Here is a 14,977-nt window from a genome sequence, read left to right as displayed (position 1 = left end):
ACAGACACACACACACGCACACACACAGCCATCTAAACAACTGAGGAACTGTTAGGATTAGGTTCATGCATCTGTTAGCATTAGGTTCAAATGTCAATAATAGAGACATCCAATGTCAAATGTCAATAATAGAGACATCCAAAATAATAGTGACTAAAGAAGGTAGAAGTTTGTTTCTTTCTCACATAAAGTAAGTCTAGGAGCGCTTGGTGGCTCTGATTTCAGCTCAGGTCATGATCTCAGGGTCGTGAGATCGAGCCCCATGTAGGGCTGTGTGCTCAGCGGTGAGTCTGCTTGAGATTCTCTCCCTCTCTCACTTTCTCTCTAAAATAAATAAATCTTAAAAAAAAAAAAAAGTGAGTCTAGACATAGTAATCTAGGGCTGCTATGGTGACTCCATGAAATCCTTCAGGACCTCAACTCCTTCCAGTTCTTTGCTTCGCCAGCTCTGTAAAGTGGCCCTTCTCTTCATGGATTAACGTGGTAATTAGAGTGCCAGCCATTAACGTTTCTTTTTCAATAGTAGAAACAAACCAATAGTAAAAAGGCCAGAAAGCGCAAACTATCATGTTCTTCTTCTTTCTTATACCTTTGTTCTTTCTCAATGTCCTCCTCAAAATGGAGGAGGCAATCCTCCTCTTCTCCAAATTGCATTGTATTATCTGGCATAGGATCTTTATTTTCCTTTCCATGTAAATTCAGTGTGCTCCTTTTTAAACATTAATTTGGTACCTTTTTCTCTGGTGCCACTTCCCCAGCTCTGGTCTGTACACATATCTCAAGCAGTTCCTGTCCACTCTCTGGTTAATGGGCCCTTGTATTTAGTTAGATCTTAGAAACAACAATCTAGTGTATGTCTTGACCCAAAGTAAGTTTTTTTGTTGTTTACTGTTAGCTAAACTTCTAAGGAGATTTTCTAAGGAAATTGGATGAATTTTGAAACTTATTTTAAATTTTATTTAATTCAGAGAAATAATTTATTTGCAAGTTTTGAAAAGCAAGAATCTTTAAAAAAAGAAATATACTTTGCCAATAGGGATAAAACATTTAGCAATCATTTTAAATTCAGAATCCTTTCAGATCTGCTTTTGCTTAGTACTTTTATTCTTAAGCTGTCATTTTGAATGAAGGAAAATAGACATGGGATATGTTCCACTGATCTTCCATTTCACAACTAGATGTCAGTGTTAACATACCTGATTAGGTATCTCAGGTATGATCATAATGAGCTCATTCAAGTAATTACTCACCTATCTGAGATACAAATCAGAAAATAAATGATAAAGAAGAAAAAGAAGGAAAAAAATAAGCTACTTTCCTTATTTCAAAATGGGTTGGTTAATTTTATATTTACATTTTTAAAAATTGAATTTTTCCCCACCTTAATAACCATGCACAATTAAACTTTCTGATTTATTTGGTTAGGAAAGGCAGATAAGAGTGTAAACTTGTACCCTTTCACTAGTACCAACCAGTTTTTCCCTACAACTTTTCCAGAAAGAGTGATCAGGAAAAGAAGGAAAATTATTGCTATTCAAATATGGTATGTGTGTGTGTGTTTGATTCTTGCCTACTTCAATAAGAGACATACGTGAGAGCAGGAATTAACGCATGTATTGTTGGTGACATTTCTTGCATCTCCCTAGAAGGTCTCTCTTGGTATAACTAACTCTGCCTTTTTAAATTCAGTCCTCATGTAAACAGGAGCATGGGGCGCCTGGGTGGCTCAGTTGGTTAAACAGGAGCATGATACCCCTTGTCTTTTCCTTGTAGATCCAATCTGACAATCTTTTAACATCATTTATATGCATTTCTCTAACTAGAGTGTCGTACCTTTTATACCCATGCTTCCTGTTGATAAATATGCAATCAGAGTAATAACTGAAATATCATGAATAACATCCAGGTAGAGCAGTAGATCACAGTGCTGAAAACACATCCCTACCCTCCATGCTACTAAAAGATCCTGATGGGTTCCCTCTCCCCTGCAAGAATTACCTCTCCTGCATGATTTAAGTAGTAGAGCTCATTTATGCAAAATTCTATTGAGTTATATTCACTTTGGTATTTTTAGTTAAACATTTTCAAAATATGTGTACATGGCTTGACAAAGATTTTTGGAGGCTATAGATTTGAAGTATACAGTAGAAAATATCAAGACAACTTGTCTTTGGATCTCAATTTCAGATTTCGACAGAATTGACAGTTTTGCTTATTTACTTATTTATTCATTTTATTTAAATTTTCGTCAGTTAACATACAGTACAATATTGATTTCTGAAGTAGAATTCAGTGACTCATCACTTACATACAACCAGATTTGCTTTTTTAAAATGGTCATTTATAAATCTAACTTTTTCCTTAGAAACACATCCGTACACCAGAACAATTCTGTTTTGAAAAGGCAAGTTGAATTATTGTCAGTAATATCTTAGTACATTCATTTCTCATCACAGAAATAACTTTTTAGGCCATGCACTGGATCCTAATTTTATAACACTCTAAAATAATGCAATAAACAACAGTGCTTTTGCTTACTGACTTTTAAAATCTGTTGTTTTCTGAGAAAGAATTTTTGGTTCATCGGTTCTTGGATAGCCACATAAAACATTTACTTGGCAGTTGCTTTATGTAAGTTTTTATGTCTTTCAGGCACATAATACAAGAACATAAAATTAATTATTGATTGTGGTACAGATTCGGCACATCACTGTGTATTGTCAGTCAGCCTGAAAAAAGAGAAAAGTCATATTAACCAACTCCAGGCAGTCCCAGATTGCTGCATATATAGTGGAAATGCAAGCAGGCTTCATCATGCTAATGACAAGATATCTTATTTAACAAAACAGTGAAATAATTCAATGAAATTTATGTAATTCTGAGCTCTCATACAATGCTTAGTAGTAACTTAGTTCTTGATCTGAATTATAACAGGTTTGTGATTTTGCAAAATAATCCTTATATACTAATTTTTTTATTTGTTTAAAAGCCTTCTTGATTTATGTTTCAAGATTTCTCTGATGCCTTTGACAAAGGTATTATTTATAACTTTATACTAAGGCAAATAACTAGTTACTGATTCTAAACTCAGTTGGAGGCAGCTACCTATGATATTACTAACTGGACCTCAGAGTTTCCAGTGACCTACATACAAGGCAGCAGGGTACCTAGGAGATAATTGGTTCTAGCTGAGTGTCTTGAGCCTGGTAGACATTCAGCAAATATTTACTTAGAGATATTTATGCCCTTGTTTTGTCTTGGACATCATCTCTTTTAGGCCTCAGTGTATGGTTGTGATTATTTTCTGAGTGTGTGTGTGAGCCTTCCTCTTTACCCCATCTTCTGAGATCTGAGTTTTAGTTCTGGTGCCTGCTACATGAGCCCTAGCTCCTTACATCTAAATTCTTTTTTTTTTTTTAAGATTTTATTTATTTATTTGACAGTGAGAGAGAGAGAGAGAGCACAGGCAGGGGGAGCGGCAGGCAGAGGGAGAAGCAGGTTACCCGCTGAACAGAGAGCCCAATGTGGGAACTCGATCCCAGGACTCTGGGATCATGACCTGAGCTGAAGGCAGACGCTTAATGACTGAGCCACCCAGGTGCCCCCAGAATTATTTTTTTTTTTTAGCAGCAAGAGAGAAGGGCAGTGAAGGCATGCTCTTGAAATTATTTCCCTTACTCCTTTCTGTCCTGGTCTGTTAAGATTTTTAATTTTTAGTCTATGTAGTTTTTATATTTGGACACCAATTAATTGTTCATTTCAGTTAAAAACTTACCTAAACCTTAAACAAGTGAAGTTTGTGGTATGTGAATTATATCTCAATAAAACTGTTGTTAAAAACCTTCCAAAATTTATGTAAAAGCATTTTTAGTGATATTGGGAAGCAGCTTTGTATTAATGTTAGAAGGTGAGGAGCAAATGGTAGTTCATTTATTTATATAGAGTTCCAAGTGTTAAGGTTTTTAAAAATATACTTCCCTTTTCTATTTTTGGTTTGTTTTAACTTAGGAAAACTTTCTATTTAACTCATAAGTGTACATCTTAATGGAGTGAGGAAGGCAAATGTAAGAGATAATGACTAAAACATTTAAATCTTATTTTTAGCATCAGAATGCTATTTAGAGAGATGAACCAGAAGTATGCAAATATTCCATTTCATGCCTAACTCCCTGGCCTGGTTGTCCATTAGAAATCTGAGATCTAGCTACATAATTGAGGATGTGAGGAAGTATACTACAAAATTCTGGATTTTGACTTTTCTGTAAAGTGATCAAGTTGATATTAAGGACTTCACATTTTAAGGTATTCCACTTATCATTACAGAAAGCTGCGTACCTGCACAAGTGGTGGCTGCCATTGATGTAAACACTGTCGCTAATGAAGTATACAAGTATAATTTTCCTCACACGCAGTTACTGGCCAAGACAATCGAAGTGAGTAATGTTGCTTATTGTTTTAATAAGTATATGGCAAGGAAAGTGTGATTGAAAAACACTGTAAAATACTGATTTCTGGTGTCTTCATTGGAGGATAAATCATATATAAATGAAAAAGTTTAGAAGGGAATCAACATTTTATAATCTATAAGAAGATGGCATGCTCTTTTGGGGCCTTATTTATTTTTAATTTTCAGTTTGAGAGAATGAGAATGAGAGAGGTCAGTATTTTGGTCTCCGAGACAAAGGATTGAAATGTAAGAATATGCTTGACTTCTAAATGCATGGTTCTGTAATGATATTAAACTTTGTTTAATTCTTTACTTTCAAGCAATAGTCATGCACAATATATATATATAACAGGAGTAAAAACAAGAGAGGCAGTCACTGGCTATTACTTATTGAATGCTTCTTATTTTAGCAAGCCTGTCAAAATTAGAGGTTAAAAGTACATTGATGAACTCTGCAGAAGTATTTAACACTGATGTACATTGTTATTTTTTAAATAATATGAAATTGTGTTTTTCTCCATTTTCTTGTGAAACATTTTACAACAAATTTCTCATGAAGCTATGATTTATTTATAATAAACTGCACTCATTTGTGTGTAGTTTGAGTTTTGACTACAAGTGTGTAACCACCACAATCAAGACTTAGAACATCTATCCCCTCTAGTGTTCCTTAGTGTCCCATGCCCAGGCAACGACTGATCTGCTTTCTGTCACTACAAATTAAATTTTCCACTTCCAGTATATCACAAATAAAATCATGAATGTAACTTGCTCATTTAGCACAATGTTTTTTGAATTCACCCATGTCGTTGTGCGTATCAGTAGTCTGTTCTTTGTTATTATTGCTGGGTAATATTCTATACAGTGAAATATTATGTACTATAATGTATATATCCAGTCACATGATGTTAGACATTTAGGTTATTTCCAGTTTTTGACTATACAAAACTGTTGCTGTGAACATTCATGTAAGGGTTTTTGTGTGGATCTTTGTTTTCATTTCTTGTAGATGAATACCTAGAATTGGAATTGTTGGGTCATATAGTAGGTTTCTTTAATTTTACGAGAAAATCCTATTTTCCAGAGTGTTTATACCATTTCACATTCCCATAATCAATGTTTAAGTGTTTCAGTTGTTTCACATCCTTACCAGCACTTGATATTTTTAATTTTTAAAATTTTAGCCATTCTAGTGAGCCTGTTGTGCTGTTGCGATTCTTTTGTGTGTGATGATTCTAATTTGCATTTCCCTGATGGCTAAAAATGTTGTGCGTTTCTGTATCTTCTTCTGTAATGAAATTTTTTGCCCAATTTTTATTATTTGGTGTGTTTGTAATATCATCATTTCATTGTAAGAGTTGTTTAAGTTTTCTGGATTCAAGTTGTCTGTCAGAAATGTATATAACAAATATTTTCTCCAGTTCAGTAATTTGTCTTTTCATTCCCTTAACTGTGTTCATCAAAATGCAGAAGTTATTTATCTTTCTTTGTTTTTTGATCACATTTCTGTGTGTTCTAAAAAATTTTTGTTTACCCCATTTTCCCCTCTTCTGGAAATTTTATAGTTTTGGCTTTTCCATTTAGGTTGATGACCCATTTAAAGTTACTTTTTGGTGTAGTTTGAAGTAGTAGTCATTTATTTTTTTTTTCAAGTGCATATAGCATTGTCCTGGCACCATTTTCTTTCTTTCTTTCTTTTACCATTTTCTGAAATGACTATCCTTTCCTCAATTTCCTTGACACTTTCATAAAAAAAAACAGGTCATAAATGTGTGTCTATTTCTGGACTCTCTCTTCAGTAGTATCTGTATGTTTTTCCTTACACCAGTAGCACACTCTTTTGATTATTATAGCTTTATAATATGTATTGAATTTGGGTAGCATAAGTTCTCAAATTGCTGTTGTTTTTTCTTTCAAGATTATTTTGGCTACACTGTCCTTTACATTTCTGTGTAAATTTCAGAATAACATTGCCAATTTCTACAAAAAGATATTTTGATTGGAATTCTGATTGGTTTTAAAAGAATTGGTATCTTAATAAAATTGAGTCTTCCAGGCCATGAACATGGTATCTGTCTTCATTTATTTAGGTGGTCTTTAATTTATATCAGTAATATTTTGTAATATTTGTTGTACAAATCTTGCACATATGTTAATTAATTTATCCCTAAATATTTGTGGGTTTTGATGCTATTGTAAGTGGTATTTTAAAAAACCACTATTTTACCACTATTTCCTATTGCTAGCGTATAGGAATACACTTATTTTTGTTTATCGACCTTGACCTTCTATCTTGTGACTTTGTTATATTGACTTATTCTGATAGCTTTGATTTTTTTAGGATTTTTTCTACATACACAATCATATTGTCTGAGAATAAAGAGTTTTACTTTTCCCTTCCAATCAGTGTGACTTTTTTTCTTGTCTTATTGCATTGTCTAGGACCTTCTATACAGTGTCGATTAAATAGGATTACATTGGATATCCTTGCCTTCTTCCAGTTCTTAGAGGCAAAACATTCGGTCATTTACCGTTTGGGATGATATTAGTTGTAGATTTTTTATAGATGTATTTTATCAAGTTGAGGAAATTTCCTTTTATTACATTTTTTGAGAATTTTTATAATGAATGGGTTTTGAATTTTATCAAATGCTATCTTTCTTGCATCTTTTGACATGATTATATCATTCCCCTTTTATTCTTTTAATATGGTGATTATATCAATTTCTGTTTTTGAATGTTAGGTCAATATTGCATTCCTAGGATAAATCCTACTTGGTCATGATCTATTACCTATTTTATGTAATGCTGGTTTCAATTTGCTAATATTTTGTTAAGTATTTTACATTTAGCTTCATAGGTGATTTGTTATTTCTCCTCAGTGTTTTAATATGGTTTCAGTATTAGGGTTATATTAACCTTATATTTTTTGGAAGAGTTTGAAAACCAAGTATTAGTTCCTCTATAAATGTTTGATAGAATTTAGTTAATGAGGCCATCTGGGCCTGAAGTTTTCTTTGTGGGAAGGTTTTAAACTATGAATTTAATTTATTTAATTGCTAAAAGACTAGTGAAGCTTCCTATTTATTTTTTATTTAGTTTTAGAAATTTGTGATCTTTGAAGGAATTATCCATTTTATCTAATTTGTCAAATGTATTCGCTTGATTTTTTCATATTTCCTTATATCCTTTTTCTATATGTGAACTCTATAGTGATGTACTGTAGGTCATTCCTGATGTTAGTAATTTGTAAAATGCTAGTGAAGCTGGAAGCTTACCAATTTTATTGGTCTTTTCAAGTAAATAGCTTTGGATGCAATTGATATTATCTATTGTCCATTTGTTTACTATTTCACTAATTTCTGCTCATCTTTATTATTTCTTTCTACTTTGTGTTTAATTTATGTTTTTTAATAGTTTTTGCAGTGGGACTTTAGATGAGTTACTTGAGATTGTTTTCCTTTTTTTCATATAAACATTTAATGCTGTAGATTTTCCTAAGTTTTGGCTACATTCCACAAATTTTCATATGTTGTGTTGATTTCATATAGTTAGAAATATTTTCCAATTTCCCTTCTGATTTCTTCTTTGGCCCATGTGTTATTTATAAGTATGGGTTTAAATTTCCAAATATTCATAATATTTTCCAGATATCTTTCTGTTACTGATTTCTCATTTCTGTTTTATTTGGTCATACTGTGTATAATTTCAGTTATTTTAAATTGTTGAGACTTGTGTTATGGCCCATAATTCAGTTTGTCTAGTGAATGTTCTATATGGTATTGAAAAGAATATATTCTTTTTTTATGGGGTGGAATGCTCTGTAAATGTCAGTCAGGTCAAGTTGGTTGATAATGTTGTTCAATTTTTCTGTATCCTTACTGATTTTTTCTATCAGTTGCTAAGAGAAGGGTGCTGTAATTTCCAACCACAGTCGTGAATGTGTCTTTCTTCAGTGTTGTCAGTTTTTGCTCCATTTTATCTTAAAGCTCTGTTATTAAGTGTTTACACTTTATAATTTTTTTGATTGAATGACCCCTTTATCATTATAATGTCCTTTTTTCCCAGATTTTATTTAAATTCTAGTTAGTTAACATACAGTGTAATACTGGTTTCAGAAGTAGAATTCAGTGGTTCATCACAACACCCAGTGCTCATCATAAGTGCCCACCTTAATACACATCACCTATCTAACCCATTTCCTGCCCACCTCCCTCCATCAACCCTTGGTTTGTTCTCTATTGTTAAGAGTCTCTTATGGTTTGTTGTCCTCTCTCTCTTTTCCCACCTCCCATATGTTCTTCTGTTTTGTTTCTTAAATTCCACATATGAGTGAAATCATATGTTATTTAATGCTGTAAATTAAATTATTTGTCTTTCTCTGACTGACTTATTTTGCTTAGTTATTTAATACACTCGTTCTTCTGTTTTGTTTCTTAAATTCCACATATGAGTGAAATCATGTTATTTGTCTTTCTCTGACTTATTTCGCTTAGTATAATACACTCTGGTTCTAGCCACATCGTTACAAATGGCAACATTTCATTCTTCTCAGTGGCTGAGTGATATACCATTGTGTGTGTGTTTGTGTGTGTGTGTGTCTGTGTGTGTGTGTGATCGTCTTTATCCATTCATCAGTTGATGGGCACTTGGGCTCTTTCCATAGTTTGGCTATTGTTGATAATGCTCCTTGAAATGTCCCTTTTTAACCCCAGGAAGTATTTTTTGTTCTGAACTCTACTTTTCCTGATATTAATATGGCTAGTCTGCTTTCTTATGATTAATGTTTACATGTTTATGTTTTTCCATCCTTTAAATTTTATCCTATTTTTATCTTTGTATTTAAATTAGATTTGTAGTAGACAGTGTATAGTTGGGTGTTGCTTTTTTGTTCAGGCTGACAGTGTCTACCTTTTAACTGGAGTGTTTTACCATTTACATTTAATCTTGTTATTAATATTTTTGGATTTAATTCTACTCCCTTGTTACTTGTTTTCTATTTTTCCAATCTGTTTTTTGTTTATCCCTCTTTTTCTGCCTTTTGATATATTAATATTTTATTATTCTCTACTAATGGCTTATTAGGTATACCTTATTTATATTTGTTTTATTTTCTTAGTGGCTACTCTAGGGTTTACAATATGCTTGTAAACAGTTTTCTCTGGGATTTCTGATCGAATGTGGCATAAAAAAAGATACTTCTATTCCAAAACTCTATCCCTTTTCCTATCCCTTTTCCTAATAGAAATAAGAAAAGAAGGGAAAGGGGGATGGAAAACCATCATTAATAAAAATAGGATTTAGAGATAAGAAAGAAAATTATGAAGAATAGTGTCCAATGCAGTGGAAATGGGACAGAACTGAATGAGGATGGCAAAATCATGGGCAAACCTCTACATATTTTGTGCAGAATCAAGAAGGAGAAAATGGCAAGGGAGAAGACCAAATACACCTGGCGGTTGTTTGTTCTAAGTCAGGAGAAGAGAGATTTGAAAAATCCAGATCCCTGAGCTGAAAGTGCCATTGCAACTGCAACAGACTTCCTGCTCGCCCTGAATGCAAGATCATGGGTTAGGGACAGAGGCGTGCTCTTAGGTTAAAGCTAGTGCAGGTCCTTCCCAGAAACAGTGTGGCCACAAAGTACCTATTTCATCTCATCTTTCAGCAAACTCCTTGATTCAAGTGGCCTCCATTAAGAAATGAATAATAATGAGAAAGGAACCAGTTTGAGGCTAATACTAATATTGTACTTTAAAAATAAGGTACCAAATGTAAACAAAACACAGAATATACAACAGAAAATTATGTTAAGAAGCTGAAGAAAATTTCAAACATACATGCCTCCATGAGCTTCAGGCATTAAATAAAACATGGTATCTTCAAAACAAGAACTCAAATAAATATATACACCAGCTCAAAAAGCAATGATAAGACAGTGATTGGACTGGAAAAATATCAGTGGTCAGGGAAAAAAGAAAGAGGAGAAAAATAAAACCATTATAGAAATGAAAGGTCAGCGTAGCAAAAAGTAAAGTGGACAGTGCTGCAAACAATCATGAAGGACAGAGCTTGAGAAAAAGAAAGCAAAATAAAACGGAAAAGAAATACAGATCAAATGTTGCAGAATACATGATAATTACTGAAGACAAAAATGATCTACAGTAAAAATAATTAGTATCTCTGGGGAAGACAATAAAATAAATGGAACAAAAATATTAACAGAAATAGAGGGAAGAAATTCCTAAAATAAAACCTACAACAATTCATGAACTGTAGTACTCGTGGGCCCTTATTGAAAAAATGACTCATTCACTTAATCTAACTAAGCAAGAGATGAATCCAAGAAGAGAGCCCAGGAATAAAGCTACCATGTCAGGGAAGAAATTATGGTTAGAAAACTGGGTAAAAATGTTGTGAATCTTTGCAGTGTAGAAATAATAACATGATTGACGTAGGAGAAGAAAGTGAGACTTAAAAAATATGTGTATTTGAAAGATAAATGAAGCTATGGATTTTTAGGACATTATTTAATGTTACTAGGAGCTTAGCTGAGCTGGGAAGGACAGAGTAGCTAACTAAAGCAGCAAGACAAAAATAAAAGAGTAAAGCCTTTATCACTGACTGTGGTGATATAAGCACATATGTAAAATAAGAGAAAACGCCAGGGCCCCCTGCTCCATTTCCACATGCTGCAGCACACTGGGGGAGAGCGGGTGTGTCAGCACAGATGTGGGGGAGTTCCGGCCTTAGGGGGAATTGTAAGGGAGGAGGGCTAGGAAGGGAAAGTGCTGAGTACCAGCCAGAGTAGGGAGAAGTGTCTTCCAGATTTCCACCACCTTCTCCCATAAGGAGGTCTTGGCAGAGCTGCGTGCAGTGGACCTCTGCCCAAGGCCACAGATAAAGAGAACTAGACATGCAAATATACGAAGAATGTGCTGGCCAGGGCGCCTGAATCCTTGACTCTAATGGCCTGCAGAGACGTGATGTGCTGACCATGTTCCAGTTCTGGAGTGGGAAGGGCAGCTTTCCCTCAAGGCCTGTGGGATGAAGCCTATGTAACTGCCCACAGTCAGACCTGAAAAATCACAGAGAGGGTTATAACCAGGAGCAGAACTCCTTGGGTATAATAGCTAGTAAAATAAAACTAAAGTCTGTAATTCATCTAGGTAGAAAATGAGGAATTACTAGTCACTACTATATAAACCATGTGAGCAGAAACCTTGTTTCTTGGTTCATTGTTGTCACAGACAACAATGTTGGTGGATCACTTTCTGAATGTTGAATGAACAACATATTGTAGCTAAAAAATGGACAGATACCAGGCAAATGGTCACAAATGATAACAGTTTCAGAATAGATATTAGTTAGAATGGATTTCAAGGCAAGAACATTTAAGAGTCATAGAAAGTTACTTTATAATGATGATTAATATAGTTCTCAATAAAGATCTGATTGTCATATTTATGCACAAGATAACATCAGAGTTCATAGAGCAGGAAATGGTAGGAAATATCCACTCAGTTTTTATCGGATACTTACTATAAGCCACAAAATAGGAAAATCATTATCTTATGAATATAAACTCAGTAATTCTAAGTAAAATATGACCAAATAATCAAAAGCACATCAAAAGAATAATGTAGCATAACTAAAATGGATTTTGTTTTGGGAAGTATAATAGTAATTTAGTACTTAGGAATTCTATTACTATTATTCAACATGTTAATAATTGGAAAGAGCAAAACTATGTATTAGAAAATATTTGACAAATTGCAGGGTTTTCCAATAAGTTTAATCTCTCAATAAAATTAGGACAAATGCATTCTACTAGAGATGTATATGTCATTTAGTGGCTTTGTGTGTATGTGTGTTTATATTTCTGTTTAAACACAAACATGCACATATATCTCCCACTCCAGTAGCATGCTACATGGTAAAACTTTAAAAGCATTCTCACTAAAATAGTTAATAAAACAAGGATGTCTACCTTTGGCACTGTTATTTAATGTTGTTGTGGACTGTTAGGTAATGTACTCATGCAGGAGAAATAGCATATAAATATTAAGGAGGATTCTAAAGAATAATTGTGTAGGCCTGGAAAACAACGTACTGTCCTAAAAATAGTATGAGGAACAATTACTGCATTTAAGGAAGCTGTTTACAAAAATATGATAACCGGTAGCTTACTATATATGCAAACAAAGACATGTTAGAAAATATAATAGAAGAAAGTTTCTATGTATAGTAGTAACAAGAAACTTACAAACACTGAGAAATAAGTAACAAGAAATCTGCATGACCTAAGTGGAATAAACGATACTTGAAAATTGGAAGTATGACTGAATATTGTACAAATGTCAGTTCTCTTTAGATTAACTAAAATTTACTAAAATTGTCAAAAGTTGTTTTCTAACCTACCAAGTTTTTCCTAAAGTTTAAATGACAATTAAGTATAAGCGTAGCCAGGAGACTTTCTGCAAAAACAAGTAATAAAGCTAGTAAGAGGACCAATAAAACTGCTCATCAACATGTGATAAACAGTGCTACCACACTGAGCTGACCTAATGTTCTCTGAAAGCAAAAGAATAGATTTGTTAGGTTGCAAATATCAACTTATTAAAGATAATTTGTGTATCTCCATAACTACTTTCTTGAATTTCAATACATTTTAATGCCTTCCAAGGCCAGGTTAAATAAAGTTGTGAATGGTTTGACTAATTATTTCTTGCATAACTGCCCTATCATTTGATTTTTTTAAAAATCACTATTTTGAAGAATCCTTTAAAATTGTAATTTTTTATGCCAACCTGTACTGGAGGCAGTAACTCTGTTTGCTTCCTTCAGATTCTAGACATAGGATGCTCCTGATGTAAAAGATCATTGTTTTATTTTTACTTTAGTTTTAGAAATGTAGCTTTAATCAATCCATATTCAGTTAGGACATCCGTAAGTTGCTTATCACAGTAGCCCTGTGCTGACAGGCTCTCTAACTTGGTATGAAGTGCTGTCTGATTGTACTGCTTTGCCCCATGTTTTCTGACAGACTGGTCAGTGCATGATTTTCACATTGTTTTCCTGAGAACCCAGGGATTCAGAGGTGCTGTAGGAACTTTTCAATATTTAATTTTGTTTTTATGTTACATATACACCTTAAACTACTTCAAAGCCTGTGATTTAAAAATGATAGACACATACATTCAAACTTTTAATACAACAGAGACAACTGATGTGTTCCCCAGGTTAATTCACTCTTTACAGAACTCAGAATAAAGCTTGTCCTGCCTTATTCATGTCATTGAACTTCTTAAAAATGTGTCATAATTAGGAAAGTTGTGATTCTAGTCTGGTTGCTTGTTTCTGGCTAAGCATTTTTACTAAGAGTGCTTAATGAGAATTGGAAAACCCATGACTTGTTTCTCTGTACAGCAGACCCCCTTATCCACGTGGGACTACATTCCAGGGCCCCCAGTGGATGCCTGAGCCCTCAGTACCGAATTCTGTATATATACCATGTTTATTCCTATACATACATACCTATGATAAAGGTAATTTATAAATTAGGCACAGTAAGAGATTAACAATCACAATAAAATAGAACAATTATAACAATATACTTTAGTAAAAGTTTTGTGATTGCAGTCTCTCTCTCTCTCTCAAAATATATTGTACTCACCCTTCTTATTGTGGTAATGTAAGATGACAAGATGCCTACATGATGAGATGAGGTGAGGTGAATGATGTAAGCATTGTGACGTTGGGGTTAGACTACTAATGATCTGACCATAAGTCAGAAGGAGGATCTTTTGTTTCTGGACCCTGATTGGCTGGGGTTGACTGAAACCGGAAAGTGAAACCACAGATAAGGGAGGGACCACTGTACTGTATTTATCTTCTGATATAATATAAAATAGAAGCAAAATAGCACATTTTTCTTTTTTTTTTTTTTAAAGATTTTATTTATTTATTTATTTATTAGAGAGCGAGCGAGAGAGAAACAGCATGAGAGGGGAGAGGGTCAGAGGGAGAAGCAGGCTCCCCGCTGAGCCGGGAGCCCGATGTGGGACTCGATCCCAGGACCCTGGGATCATGACCTGAGCCGAAGGCAGTCGCTTAACCAACTGAGCCACCCAGACGCCCAAAATAGCACATTTTTCAACTGCTTAGCCCAATAGGAATTATATTGATTAATCTTATCTGTTACCTTTGGAAGTTTTTTGACTACACACAACTGTAAAACAGTATAATTATTGTGGATATCTGAAAACAGGACCTTTTTTCATTTGGTGATATTTTAACAGAGACCTACATGGAAGGGATGGTGACTGGTCAGTATATCACATTTCCTAAATAAAAAATATTATTGATAGAGAGGTGTTAAAAAATTTTCTTAGGCCCTATGCTAAAAATTCATTAATTATAAAACGAAGTTCTCTATGTTTGACTCCAGAAAACATAGTGGTGTTAGACTTGAGGTGTCACAGAGGCGTGAAACACTTAGGATTCAGGAAATTAGCATTCCAGCTCTGCTTT

At 33.8% G+C, this 14,977-nt stretch overlaps 1 protein-coding gene across 5 annotated transcripts in view; it reads left to right on the top strand.

Annotated features, from left to right (window-relative positions):
- The window catches only part of TRDMT1 (tRNA aspartic acid methyltransferase 1), a 56,456-nt gene that overhangs the window by 22,245 nt on the left and 19,234 nt on the right, over positions 1-14,977 (top strand). For all 5 annotated transcript variants that reach the window (XR_013449001.1, XM_078075185.1, XM_036097061.2 and 2 more), the window contains exon 2: positions 4,324-4,433. Coding sequence is in view for 4 of the 5 variants with exons in the window: in XM_078075185.1 (XP_077931311.1) it covers positions 4,324-4,433 (110 nt within the window). In the remaining variant the exon portion in view is untranslated. The remainder of the gene's footprint in view (positions 1-4,323; positions 4,434-14,977) is intronic.

Source organism: Halichoerus grypus, chromosome 6 (genome assembly GCF_964656455.1).
Source record: "Halichoerus grypus chromosome 6, mHalGry1.hap1.1, whole genome shotgun sequence".
Classification (NCBI taxonomy): Eukaryota; Metazoa; Chordata; class Mammalia; order Carnivora; family Phocidae; genus Halichoerus; species Halichoerus grypus.
Note: the sequence above shows the minus strand (reverse complement) of the source record. Positions and strands in the feature narration are given on the sequence as shown.